The sequence below is a fragment of the Streptopelia decaocto genome, assembly GCF_964273445.1.
Source record: "Streptopelia decaocto genome assembly, chromosome: Z".
NCBI classification, from domain to species: domain Eukaryota; kingdom Metazoa; phylum Chordata; class Aves; order Columbiformes; family Columbidae; genus Streptopelia; species Streptopelia decaocto.
In genome coordinates, this window is record NC_138657.1 from 53,313,859 (window position 1) to 53,330,329 (window position 16,471).

Sequence of the window (16,471 nt, forward strand, 5' to 3'; positions counted from 1 at the left end):
GCAGCTAAGAAGTATAATAACATCCTGGGCTGCACTAGAAGTGCTGCCAGCAGGTCAAGGGAGGTGACTCTTTTCCTCTGCTCAGCACTGGTGAGCCCACACCTGGAGTGCTGTGTCCAGCTGTGGGCTCCCCAGTACACAGACATACTGGAGCAGATCCAGTGTGGGGCCACAAAGGTGACCAAAGGATCGCAGCATCTCTCATATAATGAGAGCAAGGGTTATTTAGCCTGGAAAAGAGAAGGCTCAGGAGGATCTTACCAAAATGTATAAATATCTGATGGGAGATTGTAAAGAAGACAGTGCCAGACTCTTCTCAGTGGTATCCTGTGACAGGACAAGAGGTAACAGGCACAAACTGAAATACAGGAAATTCGATCTGAGCATAAGAAAATACTGTTTTATTGTGAGAGTGGCTGAACGCTACAAGAGGTTGCCCAAAGAGGTTGCAGAGTGTTCATTCTTGGAGTTATTCAAAACCCAACTAGACATAGTCCTGGGCAACCAGGTGACCCTGCTCTGAGCAGATCAGCTGGACTAGGTGATCTCTATATGTGCCTTCCCACCTTAAACGTTCTGTGATTCCCTGTGACTTCTCAGAAAGAGGACATGTGGAAAGGCCTGCTGCTATGAAGTCTTATTTGGTTTTAAGTGTGAAATATGGAATTGTGTTCAAGAATGAGTAACTGGTTAATTTTTAAGTGCTGTAACATTTTACCTTAAACATCTTCTCTCCCTTGTGTTTTCTTAAGGAAAGCTAATATGAGGTCTTACACTGTAAGAACATTGGCTTTGAAGCTGATTCACGAAGACAAGATAGAAAAATGCCTCCAGTGAATGAAGACGTATAGAAGATTGCTCCCTTTGCTTGGCCTTACCCATGAAGTCTGAGAATCCATGGAAAGTCTCATCATCCACCCTGCAGGCTTCCATCAGGCTACTGAAGAGAGTGCCAATGGGGTCCAAAGGGTGTCCCACCCAACCTTCAAGATTTGTTATTGAGGTTACTCCTCTGTGGAGAAGTTCTGTGACAGAAAAGAGGGAGGGAGAGTGAGCACGTTAGCTCCTCAAAACAACTATAAAAGTAAAACTGATTAAAATGCTCTCAGTACAAAATTCAGAGTATTTCCAGTAACTTCTGCTTAAAAGGAAAAAATAGTACCTTTCAGGGTAAATTAATTGTCCTTTGGAAATATGTTGAAAGAGAAAAAAAAAAAAGAAAAAGAACAAAGGCCAAACAGCATTTTAAGCACTAGCAAATATGGGTCAAAAATTTCAACCATAGTGTCTTCTGAAATCTCTTAATTGATACGAATAACTCTTCTAAAAATGTCTGCTGAAAAATTACAGCAAAGAATTTTTGTAAAATATTGACAACTGTTTTCTCACTCAACAAGATGTAGTACCATTTTTACATTTTAAGTTTAGCTGATGGCTCTGAAGTAAATGAAAATATTCTAAAATTTATTATGTTTTTATAAATAAAGTATAAGCTTATCTTGCATCTAAATATTTATTGAAATAATAAACTCACGATGACAGCTCCTTTAAAAAAGTAATATGTTTAAATGACGTATACGAGAAAAATTAGTCATTTAAGTGGAGCAAGTAGGTTTTTTTTGCCATTCTAAAATGTCAGTCAACAAATACCTTCATGAATACCTTGTTTTGTAGCCCCCACCCATCACTCAGAACATGGAATAATTGTTTAGCACAGTGAATTGAAGAAATTGTTGTTGTGGTAACATGTTAAGAGATTCCCCAGATACTGTTTTTTACTAAGAGTCTTATTGCAACAGCTCCGCTTTGACTCCAACTCCTAACCTTTTTCCTCCTAGACACATACACACAACTGAACTATGAGATGTCAGATACATTATGGGTAAGACCATCTAAAATCTTTATACAAGCCATTATGGATGCTCCGTTTCTCTGCCTCTTACACACTAACTTGGACGTGCTTCTGCTCTCTCTTGTCCAAAAAGTGCCATCGTTCTGATTAACCATATGTACTACAACAGAGCTCTAAAATCCTGCTTCTTGCCTAATTAAATGTGTAGAGATGCAAAATGAAAACACAGCCACACAGCTGAACTTTGTTAGGTTTTGTTCGGTTGGTTTGTTTTTTGTTGGTTTTGTTTGTTTGTTTTAAAGAATCCAATGATACGCAATACGAAAAACAAACAAGTAAATCATTGTCTTACTAACAAACGGCATGTGCTAAAGATGACGGGCAGAAGTAAGTAATATTACCAAAAACGATTTATCACAGTGACTTATTACTGACTCTTGTTTAATCTGTTGTGCCTACTGATAAGCTTCACTCGTATCATGCCAAAAAAAGGCTTCAGTCCTCCAGTCATGTAGACATTTAACTTTAAATCACGCAAGTGGTTACACAGATGTCAGATCAGTCACATGAATAAAAGCTAAGTAGAAGCATGTGGTGTTTGCTGAACTAAAGCCTAAAGCTGAGCTGTAGCTGCAGAATTCATCTGCTCATAGACAAGACCAACATATCTTGTGGTATTAAACAAGTATTCTTTTAAAATTCCACATGTAAGAGGAAAAAAATGGAAAAAAAGCAGTGAGTGACAACACAGAAACAACAAACTTATTTGTTTCAGGGCAGGCTGGATCGTATTTCATACACTCCATTCTTTATTTATAATAGTAGAATATTAGTTGACAGCTACAGAAACTACTCACAGGAAAAGGAACTTATCAGAAGTACTGAGTGTCTAGATACTGCATTAGCAGCTGGGAATGAAAAGGAGCAGTACTGTGGCCAGCAGACTTGCAGCAGACCCTTCGCACCTGCCAGTGGCACCTACACACACACACACAATGAATGACACAGGTCTCTCCCTTCTTGACGCCCCCAGTCTGAGAAGCTAAAAAAGCTGCACAGGCTTAAGGGAATGCTTGTTAAGAACAGATACATTACATGATAAAAAGCCCTAGCAAATTCTCCTAAGCAGTAATACAAAGTGCTCTTAGGTTTTTTTCGAGCACTGTCGTGGATCCAAGATTCTGACAAAATCTTTCTTGGGTATCATGAAAAAAAATTAAAATGGAGGCACACAGGAACTACCAGCTAATTTTTTTTTTTTTCCAGTCAGGCATCTACCTTATCTTCTAAATGCTTATTTCTGGAAAAAACATCTGCACACATACAAATTAAGAATTTGCACATATAACTTCACATTGGTATTTTTGCCTACAATGCATGACAATGCACATGGTTAAGAGCAGCAATGAAGATTTAAAATAAAATTTGAATTAAGGGATTCCTGTAGCAGCTAAGAAAGCAATTCCAGTTTTTCCCATGTGCATTCTTCAAACAAATAAGCCATCCCCTTCTTCTACTGCCTCCTCAAACCAACGACAAAGTTCAGTGTGGGATTATTTTGGGTAGCAAGGATCACATGGCATAGAAACTGTATCTAAAGAAAAATGTTCCTTCTAAAACGCAGCGGTAGTGCTCAGAGGAACACCATGGAACATTTTATTAAAAAACATGTTTCAAAAACACACAAAAAAGCAATTCACCTGTATTCAGAAACACTAAAATGTTAAGCATTGTAAGAGACTCATTTGGAACAAACTGCCCAATTTGATGAATTTCCATAGCGCAGACCTTGCCTCGTTGTTACCCTCATTGTCAACCTCAGCTTTCCACCTGAGAAATACACAGTTCAGCTAAATTATATGTCAGAGAAAAATATTATTTTAAACACCTGACATGCCAAATGCAAAGCTCTGTTTAAAAGCCTGTAAGTTACACAGGGTGAATATTTTTACTGTGTAACCAAAAACCCCGATTGGGAGGAAGGGTCCACTATGCCAGACATATTGCAGAAGGCAGAAAGCCTCTGACATCTAGAATGTGACATCACCACTGTGATTGTTTGGACCAAAGAATTAAAGTCACCTCTTTTGCTTTAGTTCCAAAACCGGTTTTCTCATGCAAAGTTCCAGTCCGGTGTTACTATCACCTCTGCACGTCCTTTGCCCTTTCGTCTTCCCCACATTTACCTTTCTTCTGAGCCCGGAACATTTCCAGCTGTTTCTGCTGCTGCCTTCTTAGGGTGTTAACAATAGCTATTGCTAGCCTCAGTGCTTCTCGTGGGTATCCATGAGATCGTAACGCATCCACCCTCGCACAGGCTGTAGGAACATGTTCTAAAATGGAGAAAATAATTGAGGAATCACAATGCTTCCATGTCTGCAATGGTCTGTTTTGCTAGGTTACTCAAAAGGGCTTTTTTTGTTTGGCTGGTTGGTTTGTTTTTGTTTTTAAAAGTATGCAAGAGAGACTTAAAGGACTACTTCTGAGCCAGCATTTCAAGGGAGCCTCTGTTCTTTTTGCCAGGCTTTTCATTCATCTCCCCACCATCCCCCAAAAAATAATGCCATAGAAAATGAACAAAGCAGCAAGTCATGGAAATGTCTTTCCGATTTAGCCACTTACCATGCCAGAGGGGCCACCCGTGAGAGTCAAAGAGTGAGTTTTCAGTGTCGTCATGGTAACAGTAGTTGGTGTATAGGTCACTGCTGATAATGTGCTGTAAGTGGCTGTCCTGCCAGTGCAGATCGCATGCCTCAATGGCTCGAGTGAACACCGTCCGATGCGGCCTGTTCGATGAATCTATCATTTTCACAAGTTCAGAAAGCTACATCAGATTTTACTCATTCATACGTGAATCAGTTATTCACAGTATTCTTGCCTTTTGCCTATTCACCAACCCTCAGCTGAGGGCAGCCCACCTCACGCCCCTCTGCACCAAGCAGCTGGCAGATGACATTTCGCATCCTATTGCTACTCAACAGCTTGGATGAAGTGTGCGCCATTCACTTTGCATTCAGAGAGATCTACAAATCAGCACAGCTGATGCTAAACAGGACTTTGCAGAGAGACAGCTAGAGATGAAGGACATTCAACAGGACATACAGAACTCCCCTAAAAACAAAACAGAAAGTATGGCACGCAGCTACTCAAGCATCCCCAGCTTCTCCTCAGACCCAGAGCTGCCAGGATGAGGTATGGATAAACATCGCATGAAAGATTTTTAGTATTTCTCTTTGAGAAGTAATACTAACTTTGAACAATTGTATAATTTGTCATAAACATATAAAAATATGGTAAAGAAAGTGAGGTACTGAGGCCATGGGACTGACACAATCCTTACTGGACATCTTCCTATGGCAAAATCACTCTGACATAGCACCGTCTATGACTGTTGAGATGCCATGTCAGAGTTACCACTAGCCTGCCCAGGTTGGGCTGAACATCACAAGATACAGAAAGCAAAACACCTCTGTAGGGAGTTACATGCTGAATGAACTTCTCTTCCCAGCTAGCTGTGAGATATGTAATCTTCCCAGAAAAGAAACAAGGAAAACCCCATCTAAGTCCAAATCTGCCACCTCCCATACCACCTCCCAAGCATTTAACTTTATCATAATTACATTAGATACATATCAAAATACTGGAGGTTTTGAGAATTATTAAGTGTTTTTTCTCAGATAAATATCCTGCGTCTTCACCAGTTATTAGCAAAGTAGCCATCTTTGCTTGAAGGGGACTGAATAAGGCTTCTGTCAGATTTGATAATGGCATTTTAGATTAGAAAGCATAACATCAAGTAAGAAGTGACACCTCCTCCAAGACAGCAGTGTTGCTTCTGCTTCCCCCCCACACCTAGCAATGCAGACTGCACATACAGAGCACATCTCACAGATAGCTGCTTTAGTTTCTCACACACAAGTTTAATGTAGTTGCAATATATCTCTCTTTTAAACAGGTATCAAAGGCTTTGTAACTGCAAAAAAACCCCAAACAAGAACAAAAACCCAGCAGCAGAAGGAATACAAGATCACAGCCAAGCAAAGAAACAATAGGCTTTTACATTACATATTTCAGCACACCCAATTTTCATTCAACACATATTTAGAAGGACCAAGTGAAACGTTGGAAGTCCTAACTAAACACAAATACTTGAAAACATTGTGGCCCCAGCACAAAAAGCCCACCTATTCATCCTTTCTGCAAGGATAGTATTAGTGAAAATAAGTTTGGCTTGTCAATCCTCAACAAGAAAGTTACTTGTCCCAGAAAGGAATGCTGAATTCTGCAGGCTAGAGTATATAAGATAGAGGTTATAATACATGTTGCAAGTCAGTGCATATGTTTAGGCTCACCTTGGTTAGCATTTGCACCCTGAGGCAAAGCATTGGTTAAATTGGGCAGCTCGTTTCCATGGTTTCCATCTTCCCAGGGACAAACATCCACACTGTTCCATTTTTTCAGCTGTTTTAGCCAACTGGCCTTCTGCTCCAACTTGCAGTGGGGATTTAAGACTATACACATCCACAGAGCACCTGATTTTAAAAAAATCGCTAAATTACGTTTTCTATTAAAAAAGCAGCAGCCAATGACTAATTGCAAACTTCTATACTGTAACACTTTTTCTGCCCTCAAAAGCTACACTGCTTGCTTCCCAGCTACACCTAATACCAGGCAGACTGAGCTGTGGACACAAGATCTTTGACTTGGCGTAGCCCATCTGAAGCAGCTGAAAGACGGTACCAAGCCAACCTTCTCAATTAAAAGGCATTAAGTGTATTAGAAAATCCAGAGTTCACAATGTGTGATAGACAGAAACATCAGTCAAAAGCAAACAGGAATTCACATAAAGTTACAGCAAGAACTGACCCAAGTTTTTATTCTAATTTTTGTACCAGAACCAAATGTTTTCTATGAACAAGAACTATGTATTTTCCAGTATCACATTACAGGAACCAAAGTAGTGCATTAGTATGACATGTGTTGTGTAAACATATACTTCTACACTTGGAATCCAGTTAACTTATGTAACTCATTCCCAAACACATCTGGGTCTCGGAGATTCAGTAAACACGTGTTTTATACAGTCTAATGGCAATAAAATATTTTTACTGAAATTACTTCTGTAATTTCGTTACACTGAAAACGTGTTTTACATTATTTGTTTACGGAGCTTGAAGAAAAACTAATTTCTGCTGACATTTCACACATACCATCACTTTGGAACCTGCTCCCTGAGACTATAGAGCAGGGCAGACATAAATACATCAGGGTCTCTAGCAACAACTTTCAAATGGGAACGTTTTTCTCTAAATCAGCAGTCTCTTCATCAGTGTGAACTTCAACAGAAGCATGAAGGCATCTGAAAGTATTGTTTAGCAACAGTTCACCTGCTCATTAAGAACATGCCTTGTATATTACAAGAGATACAGAATATAGGCTTGAATTATGCAATCTTCATGACAGTCTGAAAAAAATGCAGCTGGTTCTTCTAGAATAATAAAATTCTCACATTCAAGTGTTCTTTTGCTAACTAAGAATGCAAAATGGATATGCAGAGCACAGGCCATCACATTACATTCATTCCTAAAGTAACTTGGTCTGTCAATATCCCACAACACAGGAGCCAGTGAAAACACAGCTTGATCCTTAAGGCTGCAAATCCCCTGCTATTCAGATCAATATAGAGTAGGGAAGTAATATTAAAGAAATCTAAAAACTACAGTATATGATATGGCACACCGCAAAACACCAAAGAGAGACGCTACTCTACTGCAGATTATTACTGCACAGTAGTTAAATCCTGTACAGCGGGTGTTTTTTGTTTTGGTTTGGTGGTCTGAAGCTTACAATAGAAGTGAATAATGACAACAATACTATTTTAAGAAACTTATTTTAAAATCAAATCAGATTGCATTCTTTAGACACACTCATCAACACACTTCACTCTCTGAACAGAGTCAAATTATAACTGGTTCTTCTTATTAAGGATTAATGCATTCAGTACTGCCCAAGACAGAATGACTTGCAATCTGCAGAACAAAACAGAAGATGAAGCATATTGGAAAGCCTTGGAGAATAGTTAACTTGGGCTTGCTTATTTATTTTCAAAATTAAGTATCATTTGAGGGCACTATGGAGACACCGTACCCCTCAGCATCTTAAAAAAAAAAAAAAAAAAAGAAAGACAATTTAATACTTTGTTAACCAGATTCCCAGTGTTTTCAGACTCAAGCCAAATCAGAGTGGAACACCTTAACCACAATTGGTAAGTAACTCAATCATTCAGCAAGGCAGAAGACACACTACTGATTATACCACGGCCCTACAAAATGAGTGGCCTTTTCTTTTTCCACATCTCAGAAACAACACTAGAGGCAAAGGAATTCAGTTGCCTCTTCAGAAGCTCCTCTTTGCGTGTGGTATATCTAAGAGGCAGGAGAGGCAAGAGATACCCTGAAGTACCAAAATCCTTTAAAAGCTTTTGTTTAAAGAGGGAAACTATGTCAAGCATAACTACATTGTTAGCAGAGCAGTCTCAGAAACCCAGGCTATTTTTATGCAAATGAAGCAAACAGGAAAGTGTATTTCTAATAAACCCCACACAAGACACTTAAAATTTCAATAAAACCCAACTGCACCCTTCTCCTACTGACTTCAGGGCAACCTACATGCACATCTGAGATCTCCCTCTGCTTTCATGGCTGTCCCACTCCTTGCAGGAGGAGTGAGAGACAAAACTCCCCCACCAGAAAAGAAGGGAACAGAAAGAGCCTCAGGCTCAGCTCCTGTAGCACTACAAAGGCCACCATGTGGGAGAAGGATGCATAATGCCAGTGACCCCACACTCTTCAGCCTATTTGGGTTTCTAGGTTTTTCAACTGGGTTTTTTCTTCCCCCCAGCCCCCTTCCCACACCCCCCTCCTGCCCATGTTTGTGCATTTGCTTGTACTCATATTTCTTCCTCCTCCTGCTCCCTAAGCGCCTTCCCCCTCCCCTGACATCTGCTCCATACTGGCTCTTTCAATTCACTGGTTCCTGCACCGCTCCTAGCACTCACAAGACTAAGAAAAATGTTCACTTGTGCCCAGATTTTTACCATGTGCCAACTGGAAGGAGCCTGGAGGGCATTCTTTCTATTTCACTCTGATGCTTCTCAGTATAAGGGCACCTGAGCTGGCCCTTAAATGTCACCACCAGACTGAAGGCTTACATTGGCCACAAAGAAGATTCTCTGTTTTCTGTCCAATGGCTCCTATACAGGGAAACTGCTGGTGCTTACCCCTTACTACAGATACGGCTCATGAAAAAAAGAAGGGCAGCTACCCACAATTTGTGGGGAAAGCATCTGAATCCATTTCCAGTGACTTCAGCCTGGAAACTGCTGTTGGCAACAGTCTATACTCAAAAGAAGTTTCCCAAAATACATTCCTGGCATTCTCAAATGTACATGTTTGACTAGATTTTATGATGTCACCATTACCACCTGCAAAATAAGCAAATGCCTCATTAAATAACAAACACATAACAACAGCAAAGCAGGTAATGTGTTTGTGTTTCCATGCTCTATTTGTCTCTCTAACATATCGCTCTCCCTGTCTCCTGTTCCCCAGGCACCAGATGTCTTTTCATACAGGTTTTCCGCAGGCTGACACATCTTTCCCCCTGAACTACAGGCTACTAAACCAAACTAAAGTTCTGATTTGGATCCCTTGATTGTGACCTACAGCTTTCCAATACAAAACTCCTCACAGCACAGCAGCAAAACGATCACAATCCAATACACAAAAAATTTTCCCCCAGAAGATAACTGGAAAATAAGACATGCTGCAACTCCAATTTGATATTAACTTCACAAGGGAATGAATATTAGAACTGTCACATCGCAGTGAAGAATTGCCTATTTTGGTTCAACACTAATCCTCCTGACCTGGAAAAAGACAGCTTTACTAAAGCAGACCTTCAATTCAGACAGCCCTCCTTTTGAAAATGTATGGCTGGTACTTTTCTGTTTCTCAGTAGATATCCACACTCTTGAGTTCACAGGGAGAAAGGGACAGCATGCCTTCACACTGATTAGGATTTATACATGCCAAATGAAAAACATGAAGAAGTACTCAGTCACTGTAAAAGTAGGTGTTGTAATAATTACACAACCTGTGTATGCAGCCAAAAGAGGTGCAAGGAACATACAAAGATTCTCCCAAGAGATTAATCACTTTCATAAATCCCATTATATTTTTCTCTTGCCCCAGTAAATGAGAAGGTGGTGATGGAAAGAGTTTTACTGGGGGGCTAGGACACTGACCATGACTGAAAAGCCAGTGAACAATTCTGCTTGACTGATTAGTCTTCCCAAGAAATCTGCTTCTCCTAAAAATATTATGCTACTCAGTTAGGGCTGCTGTATAGCTAAGCTCGGGTCCGCATTTCCACGTTTACAATACCTGTGTAATCAATGGCTATGACTTAGCCTTTGCTTTTTTTAACTATACTTAGGATCAATCTATTCATCTGCAAAATTAAAATATGCAAGAAGTAGAAGCTTCTTTGCTCTTCCCCTTAATGAGCACCTCTTTCTTAAAAAATAAACCACCATAAGCTACCAGGTAAGTAGCACTTGATCATTTCAAAGAAAATGGAGTCAGGTACTCAAGATGATTCCCTTTATGCAACAGACAAATCAGTTTCAGCACTTACTGCATACTTGCCACTGTGCCCCATTTAAGCATGATCAATGCTATTACAAAAGCATCGTTTTCTAGCATGTGAAGTGCCAGAAAATAAACAATACTACTTAACAGGTTTCTGTCTCCTAGAAGTATCAACAAAAGATGTTGGAGTGGTTTACATCTGGTTTTTAAACACATATGCACTTACACTGGGACATCCACTAGGAAACCTCAAAGGAGGTAGTGTATGGTATTTATTGCTTCTCAAAGAGAAAGACAAGTGCCTTCAGAATGACTGGCAAAGCCACCTCCTTCCTCCAGGCACAGAGAGATCCCCATCAGAACAAAGCATAATCAGAAGTCCCACTGGAGAATGCTCCAATTAAACAGTTGCTTTTATGGAACAGTGAAGATAGGCAAAGCACTTCAGTGTTGTTCTTGATAAGAACCCCAAGGAAAAGTACTCTCAGCACTCAGTTGGATCCAAGCTGCAATTTTATTCATAAAAACAATTCCTTAATGCATTATGGTTTCTCTGTGCAGCCTTCAGAAAAAACAGGATTTCTATAGGTGCTGTGTTGGAGAACAGAATGCTTCATTTTGCTCTAATTCATTCTATTACTGAATTAAACTTTGATGTATTAGTCTTGACAAGTGCTTCGTGCTGATTGTATTGTGTATGATAGTATAATCACTCCCCATGCATTTCACACTAGCTGGCTGATTAATGCAATAGATTACCTGCAGCATTGATGGCAAGAGGGAATCATTGCCCTTCTGCACACTAAACTCCAAACATGCATTAGGGGAGTGGAGATGTAACCCAGGAACAAAAAAATGCCTAATCCCTTAAAATTTCCCTTTCTCTCTTGCTGCATACTGCAGCTCCATGGGTTAAAGGCACATGTGTATTTGGCTGAAAGGGAATAGGTATTTAAATATTGAGATTCTGCTCTAAGCTATCACCAATTACACTCTCTGCACTCTGTGTCAAGTAAAAGACTCCTGCTCTCCTCTTCCTACATTTTCAACTTCTAGCACAACAGAAAAAGAAACCAAGCAAGCACTCTGTCATTTTGCAGGCAGCCGTTGTTCTGGGTTACACCTTTTTGAGTTTGTTTTAAAAACTGCTGCATCTTTACAGACACTCTACCATTTGACCAAAGGGTTTAATGTAACAACAGAAATCTGCTTGAAAGGAGCAGTTTACAATACCATAGCCCAAGTCTACAATCCAAGAGAGCACTTAGGATTTGTTCATTAGGTGCCCCTCTATGCACCTGTAGTACCCCTACAACCTAACTACCACAAGAAGACATGAGCTATTAGTCTACAAAGCTAGAGAAAAGTATAAAGCAGCTGCTAATGAATCTCACAGATGAACTTCCCTAATATTCACAAAACCATTCGTTAAGAAAGAATAAATTGAAGGTAAAAGCATCGCTAATACTAGCACAAATAGCGCAAAATCACTCCCTTATGAGTATCTTTATACGTTTCTTCACAATTTTAACTACTTGCTGATATTTACAGCTAGGTGGTGAACAAAAAGTATGCCCCTCCTCAAAAGAGGGATCAGATATTTTATCAAATATTTTAACTGGTTATACACTCTCAACAGTCACAGTCTATTTTCAGAGACTTTGATGATTTTCAGAAGAAAAGTTAATGTGACTACTAACTGTAAACACACTAACATACCTCTATTTTAATTTATCACTGAGATGAATGAATTCCTCTCACAGTTAACTTTTTTTGGAAGATGCAAAACTAGAAAGTTTGATAAGTTCTTCAAACAAAAAAGATATTCATGAAGGCATATCACGAAGATATTCATGAAAATACCTCTCAATTTTTAAAAAAGTGAAGCAAGTGCAAACACTCCCTTGCATAGTACAAGTTCATTAAAAAGTACTATTACCACAAATATGCTCACAGAATGTAAATAACTCACTGTAACTGGCCAGAGGAACACATTCTGATTTTCTAGTTGTAACTCTTTCCTACTGTAAGATTTCCTGAGTTACTTTAGTCTTCCAGTCCAAAAGTGATTGTTGAGTTTTTACAAAACCAGCATACTTCAATATTAGCACAGCTCCTGGTTAGCTGGTCTACTGCCTGACTACGACAACTCAAAATTCTAAGCTTACTTCTAGTTTTCTAGTTACATTTGTCTGGATCCAATTAGAATTTTCAGCTAACTACTGTTTGTTTGGCAGAAGTGTCTTCCCTATCCTTTTTTAAGTCTACATAGGTATCTTAAATTATGCAGGCTTTCCTTCGTCTTGCTTTGATAGACAAGCAGACTGACACCTCTCACTTCAAATTACTTTTCCAATTTCAGCTATTTTTCCAGTATCTATTCAAGACATAAAACTGGAAAATATCACAAGGCCATATGTTGGACCATAGTAAAACTCAAAGAAACCAGTGAAGATTCAGCGATTCCTCTCCATAAATATATTATTTCTCTCTAGCCTTGGTATTTAGTAGAAGTGATACTGAAAAATTAAATGGCTGCTTAACATTACTGAATTATTAAAAATAAAGAGAGAAAGGAAAAAAAACTGCTAAGTATCAGCTTGGGCTCATACTAAACCTCTGCCCTTGATCTTGGCAGTCACAATTAAACAGTTAGGGCCATAATGAGTTTTGTAACAGCTCCAATACACAACATGTTTTAGGACATTTATAAGTAAATCAGTTCAAGAACTTAATAATAAAAACTTCAAAACTGTTTTAATGTGGGTATTTCAAGAAATTTGGCTTGTGTGTAAAAGTACTTTCAATCCAAGTAAACTAAATGGAAGCCCGGACTTTCTGTACAGCATTAAAAATAAGACCTTCAAGCTATGCTTATAAACTAAACTTAATTACTTTCACTATTATTCCTCAAATCTGATAAATGCAATTTAATCATGGGAAAGAATAATCTATTTGAAAATAGCTCCCACTTACTGTTATACTCTAGCCTCATATACTCTCATTTCAAATATCATTATGGCACATGTCAATAACGAAGAAGGAAGGAAATCATCCTCAGAAGACAGACAGAACCCATCTTCACAGAATTGCAGCCTGGCTTCATTCACCGGGGAAATGAGAATGACAGCAACAACTGAGACACTCTGGGCCATGACAGCAATTTATTTAAGTTGTCATCCATAACTCAGGCTTTAAAGCAGCAAATCTGGCTTGTGATGCTAACTCAGAGGTACTGTTAATTTAGTGACTCCAACAACACAAACCACTCCAATACACTGACAAACATCAACAGCTTATTCTGTGAAACAGCAGATGTAACTTTAAGTGCATGAACTGAAAGCACATGTGTTTATCAATTAAGCAAAGACAGTCTACTGGATATGATACAGTTGAAGACACAAATGTGTAAGGCATCACTCTACTCAGAAGTCCCATGATGAAAAACCAAGGGAAATGGTGCAAAGCATGATGCATCCCACTTTGAAACATGGGTCTTCCTACAGCTTTCACTTCAAGGCCAGCATTGTAGTATGTGCAACTGATTTAACTTAGAAATTTGAAGTTAACTTTACTTTTTACAGGAGCAGGGCATTGGCACTCTCCTTAGCTTTAAAGCAGAAGATGATGCAGCTAGAACCTGGGGCACTCAAAGAAATAATGAAAATACAGACATAAGCTTAGCACTCAAATTTGAAACTTAGAGCCTTGCTTACCATTTTCAAAGCACCATAAAATATGGGCAAAAATGATTTTTTCTGCTGCATAGCTGATCCTAAAAAGACATTACACAAAGTATGCAGCTCCAGAAAAATGGCATTGGAGAACAAAAATTGTAATGAATGCTTAACTTCAGTGATTCTTTTTCATGGTAGCCTTGAAGTAGACATCAAATCTGGCAGTAGGAAGGAATTTCTCTAGGGGTGTATTGGCAACAACCTCAGCTGCTTTTGTCCTTTTTCCCCTCCACTTATGTACTAAGCAGAGATAATCTGTTTAGAACAGCTGGCATGACCCATTCATGTAAGTTTGTCTCTCTAAATACAAATGGAAGGAATGCCTGAGATAGAAATATACATGGAGAATAGCTTCATTTAGTTAAATTTACAAGAATCTAACTTTGTATTTTCTAGAGATGAATATACACTTTTATCAGAAAAATTTAGAGTGGTTTCCAGATCAGAACAGCATTATTTAACATTGACTCATTAGTTTGCTCACAGCAATAGAATAATCGAATCTCTCTTGATTAATCTATAATGATTCCTTGCCTAAACTCAACATTTAGAATTAAGTTTTAGATGAGGAGCAAAGTGTTACTAATAAAAATTTAGGCAAGATCCTCCAGGAAATATATTGTACTATTTCGCTACAATACATGACCTTGTAAAATGATACATTAGTTTTAAATTAAGATAAAAATGTATCACTCTAATGCAGAAAGTGGCCAAAATACAGGCAAATGTGAACTCAGTGTAGGCCATCAGGCCTCTCCAACATTTAAAAAGCTACTCACAACAGGGCAAAGTCCTAGTGAAATACTACTAAGACTAAGGCTACTACAACTAGTAAGGCAAAAACATGCCATTCTGCTCAGAAAATACCTTTATGGTAACAACCCATTTACTATGTGTAACAGAAAAGACTCTAAGGATATCACTCAGGAAAGCTCTATACCATGAGTAAGTGTCATGGCAATACCGTGACAGGTTCCTACACTTAAAACCTTTAGGTACCAACAAGCAGTTGAGGTAGACAGGAGAAGTATATGCACTAAAAATGGAGGGACTGCCCAGCTACCTGTTAAGTTCTCCATAACGCTGTAAAACAACAGGACCTACAGAGACGAGGATGAGCATGAAGGAAACCCAGAACACATTCACCAATTTTCTCCACTGCCATGCCTTGAAAGAGCTCTTTGGACACACCCTCTTCCGCATGGCATAGCCATCTTATTTTTGCTCCACAAGAAACTAATCCTTGACTTAAGAAAACCAGCCCTCCTCCCACTTAAACAGTGCTTATATATCAAAATGGAGGAAATCTACTGGAAAAGTTTGTTTCGAAACATGCAAATTATGTGAAGTTTCTACATCAGGAAGGCAAGCAAGAGCATATAAATACAATGAAAATGCTAGTTCACAAAAAAAAAAAAAAGATCCTGTAATCTACATGTTGACAAGCTGTTGGGCTCCATCATTCTACCAAGCAGTAGATACTTGAGATTCTTCTACTTGACTGCTTTCATCAGATTAAGCATCTGGGATTTAATTTAACAGTTTCAGCTTTATTAAGCTGTCACAAGAGCAGCCCCGCTTTGATAACAGTAGCTGCTCCAATTATGGCTTGGTTTAGGGTTGACAAGTATAATGATTCATTCGTGGCACATGAGAAGCAATAAAAGGTTGTTTTGCATTACAGCTTTAAAAATGTGGGCACCTTTTTCATTTAATTTGTCACTTAGCTTTTGCTAAGAGGACATTTAAATTGCAGTAAAAGGCAAATGGGGCTTTTAGTTTAAATGTAATCCCCATATTTAAATTATCTGTAATGGCGCCGTGTTCGAGTGGGAACAGTATTGTTTCACAGTGGGCCCTGATAGTGACATGTGACATTTGTATTCAGGTCCTGTATTATCCATGTGGCTAAAGGGCTCCCAATTTCATTTCACAGCCAGAAGCCTACAGAAAACACCAATTAACTTGCAGATCCCATTCACTGACAAAACTCAGCCTCTTCTCGATGTCTGGCATCTGGCAGTGCTCAACATTTAATTCCAAAGTAGAGCCTCACAAACATCATGATCCCTGGGCTGGGGCACAAAGTCAAATTTTCCCTTTTTTTTAAGGAAATATTTTCAATTTTGTAGATAACAAGCAACTTTTACTTACTTTTTGACTGATGAATTATTGCTGTAGTAAGATTGTATGGTCCAAATTTCCCTCTAGACTACAAAGGAGGCTAAGTG

At 38.9% G+C, this 16,471-nt stretch overlaps 1 protein-coding gene across 2 annotated transcripts in view; it reads right to left on the reverse strand.

Moving 5' to 3' along the window:
* Nucleotides 1-16,471, reverse strand: part of ZSWIM6 (zinc finger SWIM-type containing 6) — a 118,596-nt gene that overhangs the window by 18,720 nt on the left and 83,405 nt on the right. Inside the window, exons 5-8 of one of the 2 annotated variants that reach the window (XM_082075251.1) lie at nt 6,205-6,384; nt 4,475-4,651; nt 4,039-4,185; nt 879-1,025 (exon numbers count right to left, since the gene is read on the reverse strand). In XM_082075251.1, coding sequence (XP_081931377.1) covers nt 879-1,025; nt 4,039-4,185; nt 4,475-4,651; nt 6,205-6,384 — 651 coding nt within the window. The remainder of the gene's footprint in view (nt 1-878; nt 1,026-4,038; nt 4,186-4,474; nt 4,652-6,204; nt 6,385-16,471) is intronic. The other variant, XM_082075250.1, reaches the window with a different exon arrangement.